The sequence below is a fragment of the Antrostomus carolinensis genome, unplaced genomic scaffold (genome assembly GCF_000700745.2).
Source record: "Antrostomus carolinensis isolate BGI_N321 unplaced genomic scaffold, ASM70074v2 scaffold3406, whole genome shotgun sequence".
Classification (NCBI taxonomy): domain Eukaryota; kingdom Metazoa; phylum Chordata; class Aves; order Caprimulgiformes; family Caprimulgidae; genus Antrostomus; species Antrostomus carolinensis.
In genome coordinates this window covers 132,692-150,106 of record NW_010323807.1, presented here as the reverse complement: position 1 = coordinate 150,106, position 17,415 = coordinate 132,692, and the positions used below count along the sequence as shown (strand labels likewise).

At 42.2% G+C, this 17,415-nt stretch overlaps 1 protein-coding gene across 1 annotated transcript in view; it reads left to right on the top strand.

Annotated features, from left to right (window-relative positions):
• LOC104527074 (metalloprotease TIKI2) overlaps positions 1 to 17,415 on the top strand; it is a 140,850-nt gene that overhangs the window by 7,312 nt on the left and 116,123 nt on the right. Inside the window, exon 2 of the mRNA XM_010170691.2 lies at positions 1,172 to 1,318. Within this exon, the coding sequence (XP_010168993.2) occupies positions 1,172 to 1,318 (147 nt within the window). The remainder of the gene's footprint in view (positions 1 to 1,171; positions 1,319 to 17,415) is intronic.

The following is a 17,415-nucleotide window of genomic DNA, read 5'->3' as shown; positions in this document are numbered from 1 at the left end:
AGCTGGGCCAGCTAGAGCTCAGCATGGGTTACTTTACCCAGATCTTGAGATAATGGTTATTCTTTGGGATGGAAGAGGCACTGCTGTTATAAATGAGAGAAGCTGAAAATGTGGTGAAACATGAGGCTGAGGGATGCAGGAGTCTTTTAACGAAAAATGGCACATCAGTATATCTTTTCAGAACTCTGAATTTGCAGTCACTACATATCATTTTATTTTAGAAAAAGTGTGTTTGCTTATTTATATAATTTGTGACAAACTGTCTTAACTGATGTTCTTCTGATTTATTCATCTATTTGATATTTGTCAAGTTTCTTTGGAAAGTTCTTGGAAAGCTGAACATGAAAAGCCCAGACTTGGTGGTTGAGTAACTGGTATAAATTACTCCCACAGTCTATCACAAATATAAAAAGATTTGTGGTAATTCATGTGAAATTTAGTAGCCTTTTTGCTAATGCAAGGAGAAGAATACTGTCTTTAAGGACATTTATTTTTTTGGTTACCTAAAGCTGCATACTAAAGAGTGCTTCTGCTTTCTTGGTATTTTCAGGTTTGAGATGGGGACGCTCATCTAGTCTTCTGGGACAGTGTTGCAATTCAGTATCTCTGTTCACTTTATAAAAGGGTGGGTGAAGGGGGAAGGACTAAAGGAGGGAGCCTAATAATGAATTTCCTAAAGTTTCTGCTACTAGAAGCATGCAGGAAGTCCCAGTGCAACAACTGTGACTTCAGAAGTTCAGAAGATTTTGATTTTTGTCAAAAACCTTCCAACTGTGTTTGGGCTTTGGATTTAAGCTAGCAGACAAGAAACAGTCAGAGGCAATAGAAATTTCCTAATTTAGGGGCTCTTTCACTCCAGTGTCTCTCATGTAGCCAAGTAGTCAGCACAGATAGCCTAAAAGTTCTCAGACCATGACCTCTGAGTAATATATATGTGTTATGAAGTTGTACTTTATGTGGAATATCAAGGGTTTTATAATAAGGTCTTCTGCTCTTAAGGGATCTTGCATCTGACTCCCCTTCCAGTTGGGAATGCCTAAGGATGAGTCCTTGTTACTGTGGGCCAGGATGGGTCAATAGACTTCAGATGCAAGAGAGTTTTTCAAAGTTTGGCTGCTTTGATTCCTAATGTCTTTAACTCTTCCCTGTTTTTCCTGTTTGCATTTCACAGGTGCTGTTTGCTCTAAACCAAACTCTGCTCCAACACGAAAGCCTCCGAGCAGGTAGTTTGCAAGCCCCATATACCACTGAAGATCTCATCAAGCATTATAACTGTGGAGACCTGAATGCTGTCATATTCAACCATGACACTTCTCAGGTAAGCAAAAGCACTGTGGATGGGCCAGCTAATTGAGAAAAATGAGCTGTTTTAATAGCAATGTCCCTTACAGAGCCAGGAAGTGTCTCCTACCAAAACCATGATCTAAAATTTCTACACTAGATATAATGATCTGCATTCATTAGGAAAGAGGTGAATTGAGGTACAGAGAGATTAAAAGCCCACCATGAGGCCTATCAGGTGGCTATAGCACAGCAATAAGTAAAGCTCTGGTCCCAGGGTCATCACTTCATCACTACTGCATCTCTTCTTTCCCCTCCTCCTTTTGATGCCCTGTGTTTTCTTTCTGCACGTGCCTCCTTTGCCTAGTGAGAGAGTGGGGTTTCCTTGGTATTACTTGGGCTCTGGGGAAGGAACTGCCTGGAAAACTTTCTTAGGAATGTCCCTGGAAAAAAGTTAATTATGGATGTTTGTGGGGTTGTTTAATGTAGTCCCCTCATTAAGGGGAAAAAAAATCTTTGTAATATTTGAGCTTATATATGAAGAGGAAGTGAACCTTATGTAAATACTCTGTAAAGTAAATAACTTCTCAAACATGTCATAATTCAATAATTTTGTATGTGTCTCAGGCAGCCCTTCAGTCTTTGTTTATCTTGCTTATCCAGTGCTATTAGAAACTCTCAATGGAGCAGAAATCTGCTTTCCAGACCGGTTTGATAGTTCATGGCAAACTCTGAGATTCTTATTTAATATGTAGGTTCCCCTTTCTCCTTTCCTGTTAATTCTGTGGAAACTTGGTTGTTGGTTGTCATCTCCTACCTCTCCTTTTTTTGATAAATGTTCCCAGGTTCATGTCTGAAGTCCAGTGACTTACTTGGAGGAGTAAGTCACTTACTTACCTCTATAAACTTTGGCAGCCACAGTGTTGTATCTGTTTTGCCATTAAGTCTATTAGAGTTGCTAAAGGGGTTTACCATTAGCAAATGCAAATCAAGGATAACTAATGTGACCTCAAGAGAGAACTGAGACAAGGCAAGCCCAGTCTACTGATTGAGGTGGAGGTCTCTGAGACATCTTCTCTTGCCATCGTTATCTTGAGTTGTACAGGGCTCCATGGGTCACTGGTTTCTAAGAACAGATGGGAAAGCGAGGATGGCCTCAGCATGTCTGTAAGATAGCAATGTCTCCCAGCCACAGTCCGTGACATGGGTGTTTTCCCAAAGGTCTTGTATGCCCCTCTGAGAAGTTCCAGCTAGAAATGTAAAAGACACCCAGCAGCAGCTGGAGCTGCTCTTCCATACCACCTGTCACAGAACTAGCCTGCTTCTCTACAGGAGCAGAAAGACAGCAGCTTGGACAGTGAGAGGTCCTTAAATTCTGGACAAATGATCATGTCTCCTCTTTTTGCCTGTCTGTTTATTTTTTGTTCAAATAATAGAAAGAGTGGTTGATGGTAATAAATGGGATAAAATCCCTTCGCTGTCACAGTTACTCCAATCCTAGAGAGTGAAGCATTGTTTTAGCATGACTGAGCAGGACATAACGGGTGGTTAACATGGCAGTCCTAGGAGAGAAGTCTCTGTAGCACCAAAGCTGCCAGAGCTGTTCTTTCTGGACAGCCTTTCACTGAAAAGTAACAGGAGAAATCTACTCAGGTAGGAATATATCTCTAAAGATGAGATGTGTGAGTTGGAAAAGGCAGAGAGCTCATGACTTCAGACGATCCTGGAGAAGTCAGTGGTTGAAACTATTCCTGTAATGTGCAGGCACAGCACATGAGATAACCACATAAAGATTTTGGAGAAATAACTCTTGTAACATGTGGTGTTATATTTGCCATGGATGCAAAGAAAGGACCACTAGTAGTAATATCATGAAGGCAGTCCTGGCATCTGAATGTCCTGTGTCATCTTTTAATCTCTGTCAGTGTAATTTCTCCAGCAATAGAGCCTTTGTTCCTGAGACAAGTTGTGACTGTTCACACTGGTTGCATTGACTTGCAGACATCTGTAATTTGTTGACACAATGTCCTGTAACAGACCTGTGGGTTAGACTTGAGAGGAACAGATTGCTGTAAAAATGTCTTTATCCCTTCAAATTCTTGGATCAAATGTGAGTTTAAAAACAGTGTTAAAGAAAGAAGAAAGAAGCCAACAACCAATCAGAGTTCAAGTACTGGTGTTAGTCATGGTCCCAGAGTGCATGCAGTTGATAGAGATTATAACACTTACAGCCCATGGAAAATTAAAATCCTCATATGTATACTAGTCCCTGCAGAACTCTAAATGCTGTGGAGTATTTTCCTCTCATGTGTTGTTGTTTTTAATTTGTGTAAAGAGGTTTTTTGTGTGGTAGTGTTTTTATAGACCAGCTTTATACCATTTATTTTTAATTGCAAGCAGAACAAAATAGAAAATTAAAACCTAAAATAAGTTCCCTATTCAGGTCAACTTTTGCTGGTTGTGGTAATTCTAAAGATTATTCTATGTACTTTTTACAAGGATGATACACTCTCTCTGCTATAGAGTCTTTGCCATTTGATTATCAATATTGAAGCGTGGCTTAAATGTTATATATGAAGCATCCCCATGGAATCTTTCTCTTCAGACATTAAATGTAGGCACAGGGATTTGATAGGACAGGGGGTAATGGTTTAAAACTAAAAAAGGGGAGATTTAGACTAGATGTAAGGAAGGAATTTTTTACAATGGGGTTGATGAAACCCTGGCCCAGGTTGCCCAGAGAGGTGGCAGAAGCCCCATCCCTGCAAACATTCAAGGTCAGGCTGGACAGGGCTCTGAGCAACCTGATCTGGTTGAAGATGTCCCTGCTCACTGCAGGGGAGTTGCACTAGATGACCTTTAAAGATCCCTTCCAACACAAACCATTCTATGATTTATCATGGGCTGAGAGTGTATTGCAGGTCTCATGAGGTAGCAGCGAGTCATAGGCAGAAATGCACAAATGCAGAAAAACTATAAATATCCCAAGTGAGATGTATCATAATTTAAACTTTAGGGCAAGTACACATGCCAATCTTGGGAGATACAAGTGTTACTGTTTTTTAGAAGGTGTGTCCATGATACCCAACGGTTATCCTAGCACGTCAGAGGTAGGCCCTTGCAGCTCGTACCATTAACACGACTTTGAAATATCACATAGAAAGGAAAAAAAGATCATGAAGGAGTCATAAGACTTGACATTTATGTGAATGGTGGAGGCTAGGAATTCAGTTCTGTCCCAGAGGGGCATGGAGACCTACAGAAAGCTGGAAGATGCATTTTTGGCGTTGTTTATAAGGTTACTAGTGCCTGCTTGTCCCTTGAAGGTTAAGAGAGCTGCAGAATAAAGGTGGACCTGTCCATCAGCTGCCCTGGTTCAGAGCCATTGGTTTAGATCACTGCAATGAAGTGGGAAGTAGCTGAGAAAGTCTAACATAGCTGTGGGGCCGTGAGTATATTTCTAGGTGCAGTAACTTCCTAAACTCCTCTAGTGTGAGTCTTGAGAGATGGAGTATCTTCAGTAGCCATCTACAAGATGCTGAGATGCCTTTAGAGCAAAGCTCATGCTGGAGCAGAAAGAAGGACCAGAAGTGGAAATACTAATTCTAATGACTTGAGGTATTACAGATGGGTTTCTTGAACCTCTTCAGCCTCCCCAAGGGAGTTTGGGAAATCTACAGCTTCTCAGAACCAGTCTTGTCAACTCTAGTAGCATTTGGGAGGAGAGGGCAGAATACCCGGGGCTGAGTCTGCACCAAGGGGGTGCACAGAAGGGACAGTGCTGGGAGGAAAATTGCAGGGAAAGTTATTTCCTAGACTGAAGCAGGAGCTTGGGCACCAGGTCAGAGGACAGCTCCTTTGGCACCCGGGGACAGGGACAGGACCATCCCAGAGAGATGTTGCCCACCTTGGGGTTGAGAAGCCTGTCTTAGCCAGGGTGAGGTGCTTGAAACTGAGGGGTGTGAGCAAGCCCCCAAATCCCTGCCATTTTCCTGTCCCGGGTCCATCAGAACTGGTGACAGTGGAGGACTAAACAAATGCTTCTCAGTTTCAGGTTTTTGTTTGTTTGTTTGTTTTAATTTTAAGTAAGAACAGTGAAAGGGGGAAACACTTCTGCTTTCCTGTGGCTATAGTACATTTGTCATTTCTTTCTCTCTCTCTTTTTCTTAAATTTTGTTTCCAAGCACCATTTTTCCAAACATATAAATCCTTTTTTAAACTTAATAAAATTTTAAGGGTCGGAGTTTATTCAGTTAGACTATGACCCAAAAGTGGAGTAGGAAACATTTCTCCTGCTTCTACAGCCTTCTGCAAACAGTTGATTCTTCTGTGCCTTGTGCAATCAAGAGGCTTATGTTGGAGTTTCTGGGCAGAGAGTTAAAATGATACTGAAGATAAAGTATCCTAAGTTAAAGAAAGGATAGGCATATTTTCTGCTTTTTCTTCAGACTTTTTCCCTTCAAAGAAGTCATAGTTTCTTTCTCTCCTTTTGAAAAAACTCTGCAAGTGAAGAGGCATCAGATCAGCAGCTTTAACTTCTGTATTCTGGCCGAAGCTTTCCCAAGGGAATTGAGGTCAGTATGTCCAGATACATTACAATGCAAAAAATCTGTTAGTGCAAAACCAGAAAATAATCTACCTCCAGAGAATATTTTGTCTTATTTAAAACAGTTCAGAAATTGCCTAATGACCTGAAGCCTTGGTCAGGAAAAAGTAGGGTGTAGAACAATTTATCTTGTATTTTGTTCCCTAAATCTGATGTAAAGGTCTTTATTTAAACATTTTGAACTGATCCAGCTAGAGTTTTGGGTTCAGGGGTATCTTGCACCAGTTACTTCACGTGGTTGGTTTTGAGATGTTCAGTTTTTTAAGGACAATTCTGTAAAGCAGATTCATCTTTGCCAGCATGGAATTAGCTGGTTCTGTGTTTCCTTGTATTCCTATGTACATTTTATTAAGAGGGACATTGAAAAGCCAAGGCTGAGATTTTTCTCCTTCAACCATTCCCAAAAATTATACCTGTGGTCTCAGCTATTGTTTCTCCTATTCTGTCCTCAGCCATTCTCCTGACCTGAGGAGAGGCTCAGAGAAGATGGTTTCTCATCTCTTGTTGCTGATCTGGTGTATCAGGGACATGCAGCTGCACTGCTTACTTTATAGACAGTTTTCTTCAAGCCAGGTCTTACTGGTTGCATGCTTGTTATTTGCCTGTCCCACTTAGGGTTAACCTAAAAGTCATACCTGGCACTTACAAAGCATCTTTCATCTAGAGGGCTTTTATGTTACGCCTGTGTTTTAGACTGTATTGAAAGCCCACTGAAATAACGGGGAATATTTCCATGCCTTCAGCAGGCTTTGCATGAGTCCCTGTGGGCCAGTCCATCATCTGGATATCAAAATGGAGAAATCAGGTTAGGCCAGTGAATAACCCAGTTTATGGGCTTTATGCACATCTGAATATAACAATCTTCTCACTACCAGGAGAAGTGGGGTCTTGGCTTCATCCTACACAGAAAAGCAAGCTACGCAATGAAGTTGTTTGGCGGTCACCACAGCTTGCAGACATGTCTCGACCCCTTTCAGGTGCTCAGGGCTTACTGTGCCTCCTTCTTCAAGCTATGTCCATCAGAAACAACTGAGATTTTTATATAACTTACTAGAATGATGTCACCCATGTCTTCAGTTGCCTCTGCAGTTCAAAATCCCATGGACTCATGCTGAAACAAAGTGTTTGGGCAGTGGGTGTTGCGTTCTGAAAAGCATGTGATGGTCCTGATAACATGACATTAGAGATCCATACACTAACACCATGTCAGTAGTCAGCCTCCCTAAACTAAGGAAGAAAAGGTTTAGTGAGTTACTTCACAATGCACTTGCTGTTTATAAATCACCAGGTTTTGTTAGGTACTCCTTTTAAAATGTTTTCATCCTGCATTTAAACTTGTTGTTTTAGATCCGAGGGTTCTGATAATTCTAATTACATCATTAACTTGCCCTGTTCTCATTCTGGATAAAATACAACTGGGTTTCTGGCTCACTCCTCAAATCAATGAAAACTATCTGTGGAATGCCTCAGCTTCAATAACTGCAGAAACACACAGCTGAGACCATTAGGTAGAGTGTTGAATGACAAGCAGACCTAATTTGTCCAAGGAATGGAGTTTTATCTAGGGCAAGGGAAGATAAATCCATAAACCAAAAGCACAGCTATTGTAACGCAACACTTTGGAAGCATCTTATCATTTTCAGCTGTAACAAAGTGCAGACGAACTGGCACAGCCTCTTGTTCTTCCAGGAAAAATGATTATAGCAAAGCAAGTGCAAGGTTGTCCCTGGGCGCCAAGGGAGCAAGTCCCATGAGTTTCTCATTCTGGGTCCAGGTGAAGGGTCAGTAACACTTCCAGGAGTGTTTGTTAAGATGACATTGATGGCAGTCCTGACGCTGCCTGGGTGTTTGGTGACACGTGCTCAGAGCCGCCTGTACCCTGATACCAAGGAGAGGGCTCCCATCTTCTCTTCTTCAGGCTGTAGTACAGGATTCTGCTGGAGGGATGTTGCCTTCCCATAGTTCAAAAGAACTCCTGATCTGCTGCTGTGGGATCGTACTTTCTTTCCACTTACACCTGAGTTACAGATTTGTGTCTTGGTATATTGTGAGCATTTGAAAGTAAAAAACCAGAAGTGCAGCCAAAATTTTCAGAGTCTAATTTTCATATTATGTCAGAACAGGATTCCAGATTGGAGCAATATTATGTTTTGGCTTATGTGTTTCAGAAAATTGGTTACAGATCCAGATTGTGAGAGTTAGGTCTACTTGTTGATGACAGTGCTGGGGAAAACACTGCGGAGATTATTTTTTTTATTAATAATCTGGCACGTGCCCAGATAATTTCACGCTACAGGTTTTGAAAATAGGTTCTTGCTTGAAAATTTTCATTACGTTTGCATTTAGAGTTGTCTTGCCTTGGAAGTTCCTTCCTTTCTCTTTCCAGTTACCATGGAGAAAGCAATGGGACAGGGAGAGAAAGTCAGAGAGAAATTGGAACAAGACATTTAAAGGCAAAGGTTTTTCTTGCAAAGACTGCTGTGTTACTAGAAAAGGAACATATTCACCTACAGAAAAGGGCTGATTTACATTAAAAATGTTTAAGGATTGTTGACTACCTGTATTTATTAGTAAGGAAATAAACTATAAAAGAGTATGAAAGAGTGATTGAGAAAAACATTTGGAGTTCAAGGTAGTAGCATGCTGCTTTCTGTGCATTGCTGTATGTTTGCTGTAAAGCATTTACTATCCCTTCTTTTTAAAGAGCTGGTTTATGAAGTGTTTCTTGGACAGACTTGTTCAAGAGAAATGAGAAAGACTTGTTAGTTTTTTAAATAATATCTTGTGGGTTGAATGTACAAAATGTTTTTTCTCCCTTCATGTTTTATCCCGCAGATGTATTTGTCACCTCATTATGACAGAGAGAGGGGAAAAAAAGTGGGACAAGGGGGCAATTTGGTTGTCTTTGCTGACTTGGCAGGTATTAGTATCAGACATTACCCAAAAAGACCATGTTTTTTGGTCTGACGCTATTATTGTGCATTGCCAAATAGCAAACACCATAGATCAGGTTCTCCAGTGTAAACTGGTTGTGTCCTCTGATGGTGACTTCAGATCTGGAGCTTCTCTTCTCTCCTCTGGGGGAGCTGACTGCTGATAAACCCAGAGTTAAAGCTTATACAGTTCCACCAGCTCAGAAGCAAAGAAATCAGTTTCAAGGATAACTTAATTTGTCTCTGCTTCACTAACTTAATCTGAATTATTCTTTATTTTTCTCCTGACTGGTCTCTGTTCCATTTTGAAATATTTTCTTGGAGATGTTCTGTAACTTTACATCCTATAATAGACATCTCAAACAACCCTATCATAAAAAAAATTAAAAATACTTCAAAAATCATCATCCAATTTGTTCTAATTGCCATGGCTAGAAAGCTTAGACTGGTTGGATTGGGAGTAGCCTGGAGTTTTGTTAGGACCAAACAGGAGAGCAGAGCTGTCTCTCCACACAGCACTGCCTTGTGGTGTCAGCTCCAGAGGTCTCGTGTCCAGCCCAGTTGCTGTTGCGTTATTAAACAGCTTTTTTGTTCCTTGCTAAGTTGTGTGATATTTTGCAAACCATACCTTTTGGATCACTTTTGCCTTGGGTTAAAATCATATTGCAAACTTCATGAAAACATTCAGGCTTTCTCTAAAATCTGCCTAAACAGGAACTCAGTGAAGAGCCCTGAACAAACCTGAGTTTGTACCCGCTACTGACCAGCTGTTCTCCCACTCTGTAACAGAAGACAAAATGAAAAATACCTTTGGAAAAAGAATTGCGATGCTTTAATAAACCAACCCCCAAGACCAAACCTTCTGTTCCCATTTTTTTCACTTTATTGCCCTGCTTTGCCCTTTGATCGGTATCTTTACTTGGGTGTCATGGCAATATAATAGGTGATGGTTTTAGTGTCAGAACAGAAAAAAAAAATATTCTTTGTCAAAGGAAACAAAGCATTTGGAAGGGAAATAGAAAAACTTGAACTTTTCCATATGTTTGCTAGTTCGTGAAAGCTGGCCTCAAAAAAATCCCAATGTTAAAGGGGTTTTAAATGGGGTGGGAGTATTAGGTAGTTAAGAAACCCAAACCTTTATTTGCATGCACTGCAGGCTTGTCATCCTTATTCAATTAATGAACAGGTCCCTGTAATCTGGTCCTAAATATACACTGCATAGTTGGGTGAAGCTTGCAGAAAGGGGGCCAGGATCATTGTTCTGACTGTGTTTTGTTAAGACTTCTTTAATCAAAACATTCATTCAGATAGAGGGGCCGGCTGCATATTTTGGCATCGCTACCAAGGGGAGCAGGGATGGGGTTGGGGTGGGGAGGGGAGGCTTTGGGGGAGAGATTGGTGCTGCTTGTACTTTCTGTTTTTTCCTATGTGCTTGGAAAGCAACTATTTAACTGGTGTGGAAAAACAAATAGAAAACATACATGGAGGTCATGACTTCACAGGGATTTGTTTAAAGTCTTTTTTTTTTTTTTTTTTTTTTTTTTTTACCCAAAAAAAAATATAAGATCTCCAAATCAATTTACTCGATGGATTTTTTTCCTTTTTTCTTTTTTTTTTTCCCCTTTTTTTTTTTTTTTTTTTTAAAAAACTTGCTTTCCTTCAACCCAAAGGTATGGGAGAAGAAGGTGAAACCAGACAGGGCACATGCCTCGTTTGGCTGGTTGCCACCTGTGAGAACAGCAATCTCAGGGTGGGCTTGGGGCTACCAGGAATGGTTTCCACGCAGGTGTGGTGGGGGCTGAAGCTGCAGAGACAAGGGGTTCCAGGCACTCCGGGGGTTGCAGCTCACCTTGCCTGCAGGCAAGTTTACACTCAGGCCAGCAATGACTCCTACAGCTTTTGTGCCACCTGCAGAATTGTCTTTTGAAAGTATCATGCACTATCCATAGAGACTTCACTAGCTTTCAGCTCACTTTCCCCCTCTACATCTTCTCCTAGTTGCAAATTTAGATGCTCCAGTGGCTCATAGACCTGAGCTAGCCAATTTGAAACTCGGTGTCAAAGATCTCTGTTTTCACATTTAAGTTGCCATGCCATGCTGAGAGGTACCCAGGCTAGCTTTAAATCAGGTAGGCCAATTACAGAAAGGTTGCTGGTGAGAACTGCAATGTGTCTGCAACATATATGGACACTGAGCAGTGACATGGGTGGGCAGGGATTAGCTCACAGCCAGGAGTGGCTCTCCAGAGCTGGCACAAGAAATACGCTTGCCCTTACACTAGCCTTGCGCTCTTGGACTTTCTTCCCTCCCTCACTTCCCTTCAAGCAAAAAACATTTTTGCTTCCCCCCCTCCAGCTTCATAAAGATATTTTCTGTGGTTTTGTGATGTCCTTCAACATTGGCTTTGTGAGAGGAAACTCTTCTCCTTCCTGCCATTGCTATTTCCAAGGGAAAAGGGTACAGGCAGGTTGGGGCCACTAACCTTGTGCCTCTTTCCTCTGAGGCAGCATATGGAGGAAACAACGTGTTGCAAATGAGTGTGTCTGGGCTCACTGGCATGGGGGTGTGAGACACCCCGACCTCAGCCACTGCCCCGGGAGCCTGAACATCCCACGTGGGACAGGAAGGGGGGACCTTGTCAGTGCAGCACAGCCCAGCAAAAGGAGTTGTCAGCCTTTAGCTCAGACAGGATTAGATAGATATGCCTAAGTGGAACAGAAATGCTGGAAACTGCAGCAACACATCCTAGTTGCAATGAATTGGAGCTGGAAAATAGTTCAGGGTTCATAAAGACCCTCTCCGTTAGGCCCCTGCTTCACAAGACCACGCTTTCCACCGAGGGAGAGCTGGCTGTCCCTTTGCCGTGCAGCTTTTCAGGGCTGTTCCCCGCTTTTGGAGGCTTGGGACACTACAGGCTCCTGCTAAGCCAAGGGATATGGTGGAAAATCTGTTCCTGCTGTGGAAATGCCTAGTTGGTCCAAACCCCAACAGCACTTCCCAAAGGGCTCCGTGGTGCAGGGACAGCTGTGGTGGGCGAATGTGGGTGGGAGAATCAACTGGTTTTTTGATGTGCACTCAAAACTTGCAAGCCTCCATCCACAGCAAGAGTTGTCCCTGGGGAACTGCTCTGCTTTCTGCAAAGGGGTGGGAACAAAACTGGATGAGCACAGATGGGGGATAAGTTTAAGCTTTCTGTGACTTCAAATCAGCCTGAGTCTGTATCTGAGTTTGGTGTCAGAGTATGCTTCTAATAAACCATTTTAGCAGCAAAAAATCCACCAAACTGATGTACCTATCCTGACCACAACCTCCAAAATGTGCTGGATGTGCCTGTAATATATTCTCAAGCCCCATCTTAGGTAGATGCTTGCCCTGGGAAAGGGAAAGGAGTTGTGACACTGTCTTACCCTGAAGATTAAAGACTCCCTTTACAGTCCATTCAGGCTTCTACCGTTAGTTAAATTTTGGTGCTTAAAAGAAAGCAATAATGGGTTAATTACAACGTGCTTGAACTGGACACCCTTTTGCAGAGCTCCTTCCTGGTTTCACTTTTCCATAACAAGCTGGAAGTTTATCTTCTTGGCATCTGCCAACTTTGGGCTAAATCAAGTTAACCAGACACCCCCTCCTTGGCCATTGAAGGTCTCTGTCAGGATGGAAACTCCGGAGTGCTGGAGGAAAACCAGTCGAGTCGGCAGCAGCATTCATCTCTGCAGCAGCCACATCCTTCTCCATCAAGAGATGCTTGCTTTCACAACCTGTTCACTTTGCACTACTTGAATTATTCGTATCAGAGGCTGCAGTAAGTGGATATTGCCCTCCCAGATGCCAGAAGGGCCAATAAATCACAGGAAAACAGGTGTCTTCCAAGTCCAGAGCAGTATATTTTGCAGCACTGCAGTAAAAACCACAATGCCCTGTCAAGGCTGGTTAACGGGAGGGTATCCTCCCTTCATAAAGGAATGATAACTCGAGCTCAGATGTCAGCCTCTGACCCAAGAAAGGCTGGTGTGAATTTAGGGCCCTTCAGTTTGTTGGAGGAACCAGCAGGTTTTGGGATGCTGCTTTGCCTCCCTGGCAGCCACCCTGTCAGCTCTTGAGATCCTTATCTTGCGTAGTGCTGTGACTGTATCAAAGTTCCTGACCTGCGTGGTGCAGGGAAAATTCTTCAAAGAGGGATCCCTTACTTGTCTTCTGGCCTCTGCCCACATAAAGCTCGTAAACTGGAAGACTAATAAAGAGAACCCAATCTTTTTTGTGTTTAAAAAAAAATTAACGTGGTCGGCGTGATCTGGGAACAACTCCCTGCTAACAACTGGAGATAAGGATTAGTAGTGTGGAGGCTGAGCCCTCCTGCCAGGGAAAGACTGATGGGTTTGTATTGAGGTGCTGGACTGGAACTCAGGAAGCTGATGACCAACTTTCTGCCTTGCCATAGACATCCCTTGTGACCCTGGGTGTGCTGCCTCCTATTTTGTCTATTTAGCCTATGAAAGCTCTGGGGAGAGGAGAAGAAATAAGGCATTTTTATTATTAAGAGATTCCCCTGCAAGGATTAGTGATGATGCTGTACTTGTGGCAGTCTGGAATTGGGAAATTGCACAGGAGGAATGGAAAGCCATTAGTTATCTGCTGATTAGGAGACAATGGGAGAGAGGAGTCTCAGAAGCCAAGAGAGTTTACCAAGATCTAGGAAGATAATGGCAGGAAGGGTTTTAGGATCACCGTTTTTTCCATGGCAGGGGTTGGCTTCCCATTTCCCTGTATCAGCTTCTTCTTCTCCATCTGCAGATAGACTTATGGTTGAAGACCATCTCTGCCCACACACAGGCAAGGAAGGGCACACAGGCCTTTATTCCCATGTTGGTAGTATTGGGTTTGCATTGACATAATCTTACAATTTGAATGCACATTCCAGAAATAGGCTGGCATCGCTGGAACAGAACGAGGCTAAAAAAGGTTATCGGAGGAATGGGAAATGTAGTGTGTAGGAGTAGGAATGATAACACTGTTCCTCCACATCTGATTGTGATTTGATACTGGACTGAATCTAGAGCGGTTTTTTCGGTTCCACTGCAGCCAATAGATCCAAAGAAGGAAAAAAAAATGTTAACCAAAGTTGATAGTCCTTCTGTGTGTCCAAAAAAATTATTTGCAGATAGATATTCACAACTCTGGCATCCTGCCTCTGCCCGGAATATTTGTCCAAATATAAAATAGTAAATATGAAAATGTACTTAAATGTAGTCCGGTGTTTATGAATTTTCAGCTGAACTTTGGCAGTAAGCCCTAAATGTGATAAAAAAATGCTGCAATAATATATTTTGCTTTCCTCTTCTTTAAAAAAATCTCTCTCTCTCTTGACTAAGCTGACAGCATAGCATAGATCTTGAGATATGGCTGATGGATTTTTCTAAGCTAAAGTATGTTGTTAGCTCTTATGCTAATGGTTGCAGCAGAATCACAACCTCCTTCCACAAAGTATTTGTGGGCAAAGAGGTTACCACTGAGCATCATCTTGGACTTTGGATCTTCCTTTGGGTTCTTCCAACAGCTAGATTCAGCCAGTGCCCTGTACGAAACATCAAGTCTGAAAGTCCTTCTGTCCCCATTTTACAGATAGACTTTTGAGAAACAGGAGGAATAAAGCCAAAGGCTTCAAAGATACTGAGTGGAGGTTAAGTGCTGAGTTTTCTTTGAAGGTCTAAACCCAAATGACATGCTTGGGATCATGCAAGAGGTTTGTATCACCCATGGGAACAGAACCATTTTTTCAGGGTAGTGTCATAACCACTCCACAATCCTTCCTCTTTCTTCTTCCTAAAGCTCCCACTGACTTCAAAGGTGAAGAATTAGGGCCTGCATCCCACAGCACTGTGAGCTCGGATGTGTGTGCAGAGCTTTACCCACACATATATTCCATCAGGGATACTGACTCAAGTAAAATTACACAGGCAGTGTGGAGGGGAAGAAGTTTCTGCAAGGCTGGGACTTAACATCCTCTTTGTTCTTCTACTCTTTTCCTTTAACCTCAAAAGCTTAACTAAGAAATGCAGGGTGTGCCTAATGACTGAGTTTGGGGCCTATCTATACTGTCCATAGAACAGCTGTAACACAAAGTAAGTAGGAACAGAAAAAAGGAAGAGTTCTATCTGATTCAGTCAAACAAAATATTATTTCTTTTGAACACCTTTGGATTAAATATATTATTGAGTTTCCATGGGAAATATATAGTGTGTGTGTATGTGTATATATATATGCATATGTGTATGTGTGTGTATATATATATATATATATATGAGTTGATTCTCAGGAAACTGCATGGCTTGCAGAGACTGGCCAGAAAGACTCTATTTATCTCGTCGCATATCTGCTACAAAGTGAGCACACCCAAGGTGATGAGTAGCACTGTGTTTTTCTGCTTGTCAACTGCTTCTCTCCTAGATGAACAGCAAAATTAGAAGTTTGGATTTTTCAACAGTCATATCATCCACCCCACTGTACATTTAAATACTAGTAGCAGTATTCAGCTATTATCAGGAGTTCAGTCCCTCACCCATTGGCACAGCAAACGTCTCATCCATTCACTCTCAGTACAAAACAACAAATACCTATCATTAAAATGTTAAAATTAGTTTTTACACTGAATGAAAACAAAAATATTTGATAAAGAATATTTTTATTCTTTAAGGGAGAATAAAAGGGAAGGTGCATCCTTCTGGTGCATTCTTTAGTCCATCCTTCTGAAACAACAGATTTTCTTTTTTCAAAAAAAACCCCAAACCCTTAAATTCTGGCTGCAGTTAACAGCTTCCTAATTGTGTGTGAGTGTTTCTTGACTTCCTGATCCTTGTCTGGTGGTCAGGAATCCAAAAGGTTTCTTAAATCAACAGGAGCAGCTGCCTCCTTGAAGTCAGGCATGGTGTATGTCACCGACTGTGGAAAGGAACTGCGATACAAGGAGGAGCAGAGGTGATTAATGGGGCCAGTGTCGTAGCTCAGTGTGGTTGCACTACTGTGTACAAGCATACTTACTTCAATCATTTATCTTCTGTCCTCTGCCACACACACACAGAAACATATGTGTGTGTTTTATTTTTGCCAGTAACGGAGCAGTCATTAGAAATACAGGAATGCACAAGGTGCAGTGGGACCTGTAGCTGACGATGTGCCTCTAGAGGTGATGCCTTCCTTTGTCTTGTTCCTTGGACGAGTATGAGAAACATTGACAAAACCCAGTCCTTGGTTTTAAATTTCTCTCCCTGCCATTGACAAACTGTTTCCCACAGAAGAGAAAGAAATAAAGGGAGGGGGGAAAAAAGGGAAGTAAATGTCTCCATTTTAGGGACTGTATTTTAGGTTAGATAAAGAGGAGGAACAAACTAGGTTGAATGTGGATGTAGGATTGCAAGTGATGGAGTTGCACAAGCTGAAGAAAGGTGTTTTCCTTCTTGACAAAGACCCTCCTGGTCAGGGTCTGAACACAACTTTTGTCCTTGACCTATCTAGACCTCCAGCATCAGAACTTCCTCCTGGTTAGAGTGGGATGCACAAAGACATTCAGTCCCCCAGTACTGCTGCTCCTGCTTCGTATAAGAGCAGGTTGTCCTCACTGGCAATGCTGTACCTTGCTTTCCCCAAAGCATCTCAGGTGATTCAAGACCAGGTCCCATCAGTTCCCAGCCTTCACTTCCCTTCAACCAAAAGCAGGGAAGAAGAGACTTCTCTTACACGAGTGTTGAGTCTTCAGATGTTCCCAAAAAATTTCTCCTTCCATTTCAGTCTCTGAAGGCTCCCCTGACTCCTGGCTCAGCTACATCAACCCATTAAACACAAGAGTCTCAGTACAGAGGAGATACAAAGGCTTGTGATATCTCTGTGGACCCACTGATTTACAGCTTTGTGCTGCAGATGTTACTGCAAGTGTAAAATGGCTACTCATTCCTCAGACTTTATTCCTACAATAAAAATCTCTCCCTGCTTTTCACCAGGAATCAAAGCCACTGCCATAGCCATCAGCATTTACCCCTCCAACACTGACAGGCTGCTCCTGCGTCCCTTTGAGACAAATGCATGTTCTTGAGGCAGCTTCCTTATGTATTAACGTGAAACTGGTGTCTCCCAATAGGTCTGGCTTAATGAGACTTATTATTTGTTGAGTGCTGGCAAAGGGCTAAACTGAGCCAGGAGGGAGAAATGACTCAGGGTAATGCAATTGAACCCTTAAGGAGGGAGGTGCTGTGAGAAGTACAAAAAATGAAAGGTCCAGCTGGTCCATGTGGAAAATGATTTTTGAATGAAAATTAAAATTATTTTTGAAATGAAAATTTTTCATTTTCCTTTGGAAAATTAATGGTCCAACTGGTCCACATGGCCCAGTAGGCTGGGGCGGGTCACTGTCAGCAGCAGTATTAACTCCAGCCCCATGGGATTCCCTGGCTGAGGAGATGTGGTGCTTATTTCTGTCTCACCCAGCTGGGTACAGCCTTTGGTGGGAATCCAGAGCAATGCATGGTGAGAAATCTCTGCTGCTTGGTCCCCCACACATTAGGAGAGCTGTAGATGAGGCTGCAATGGAAAAGCTTTAAGGAGAG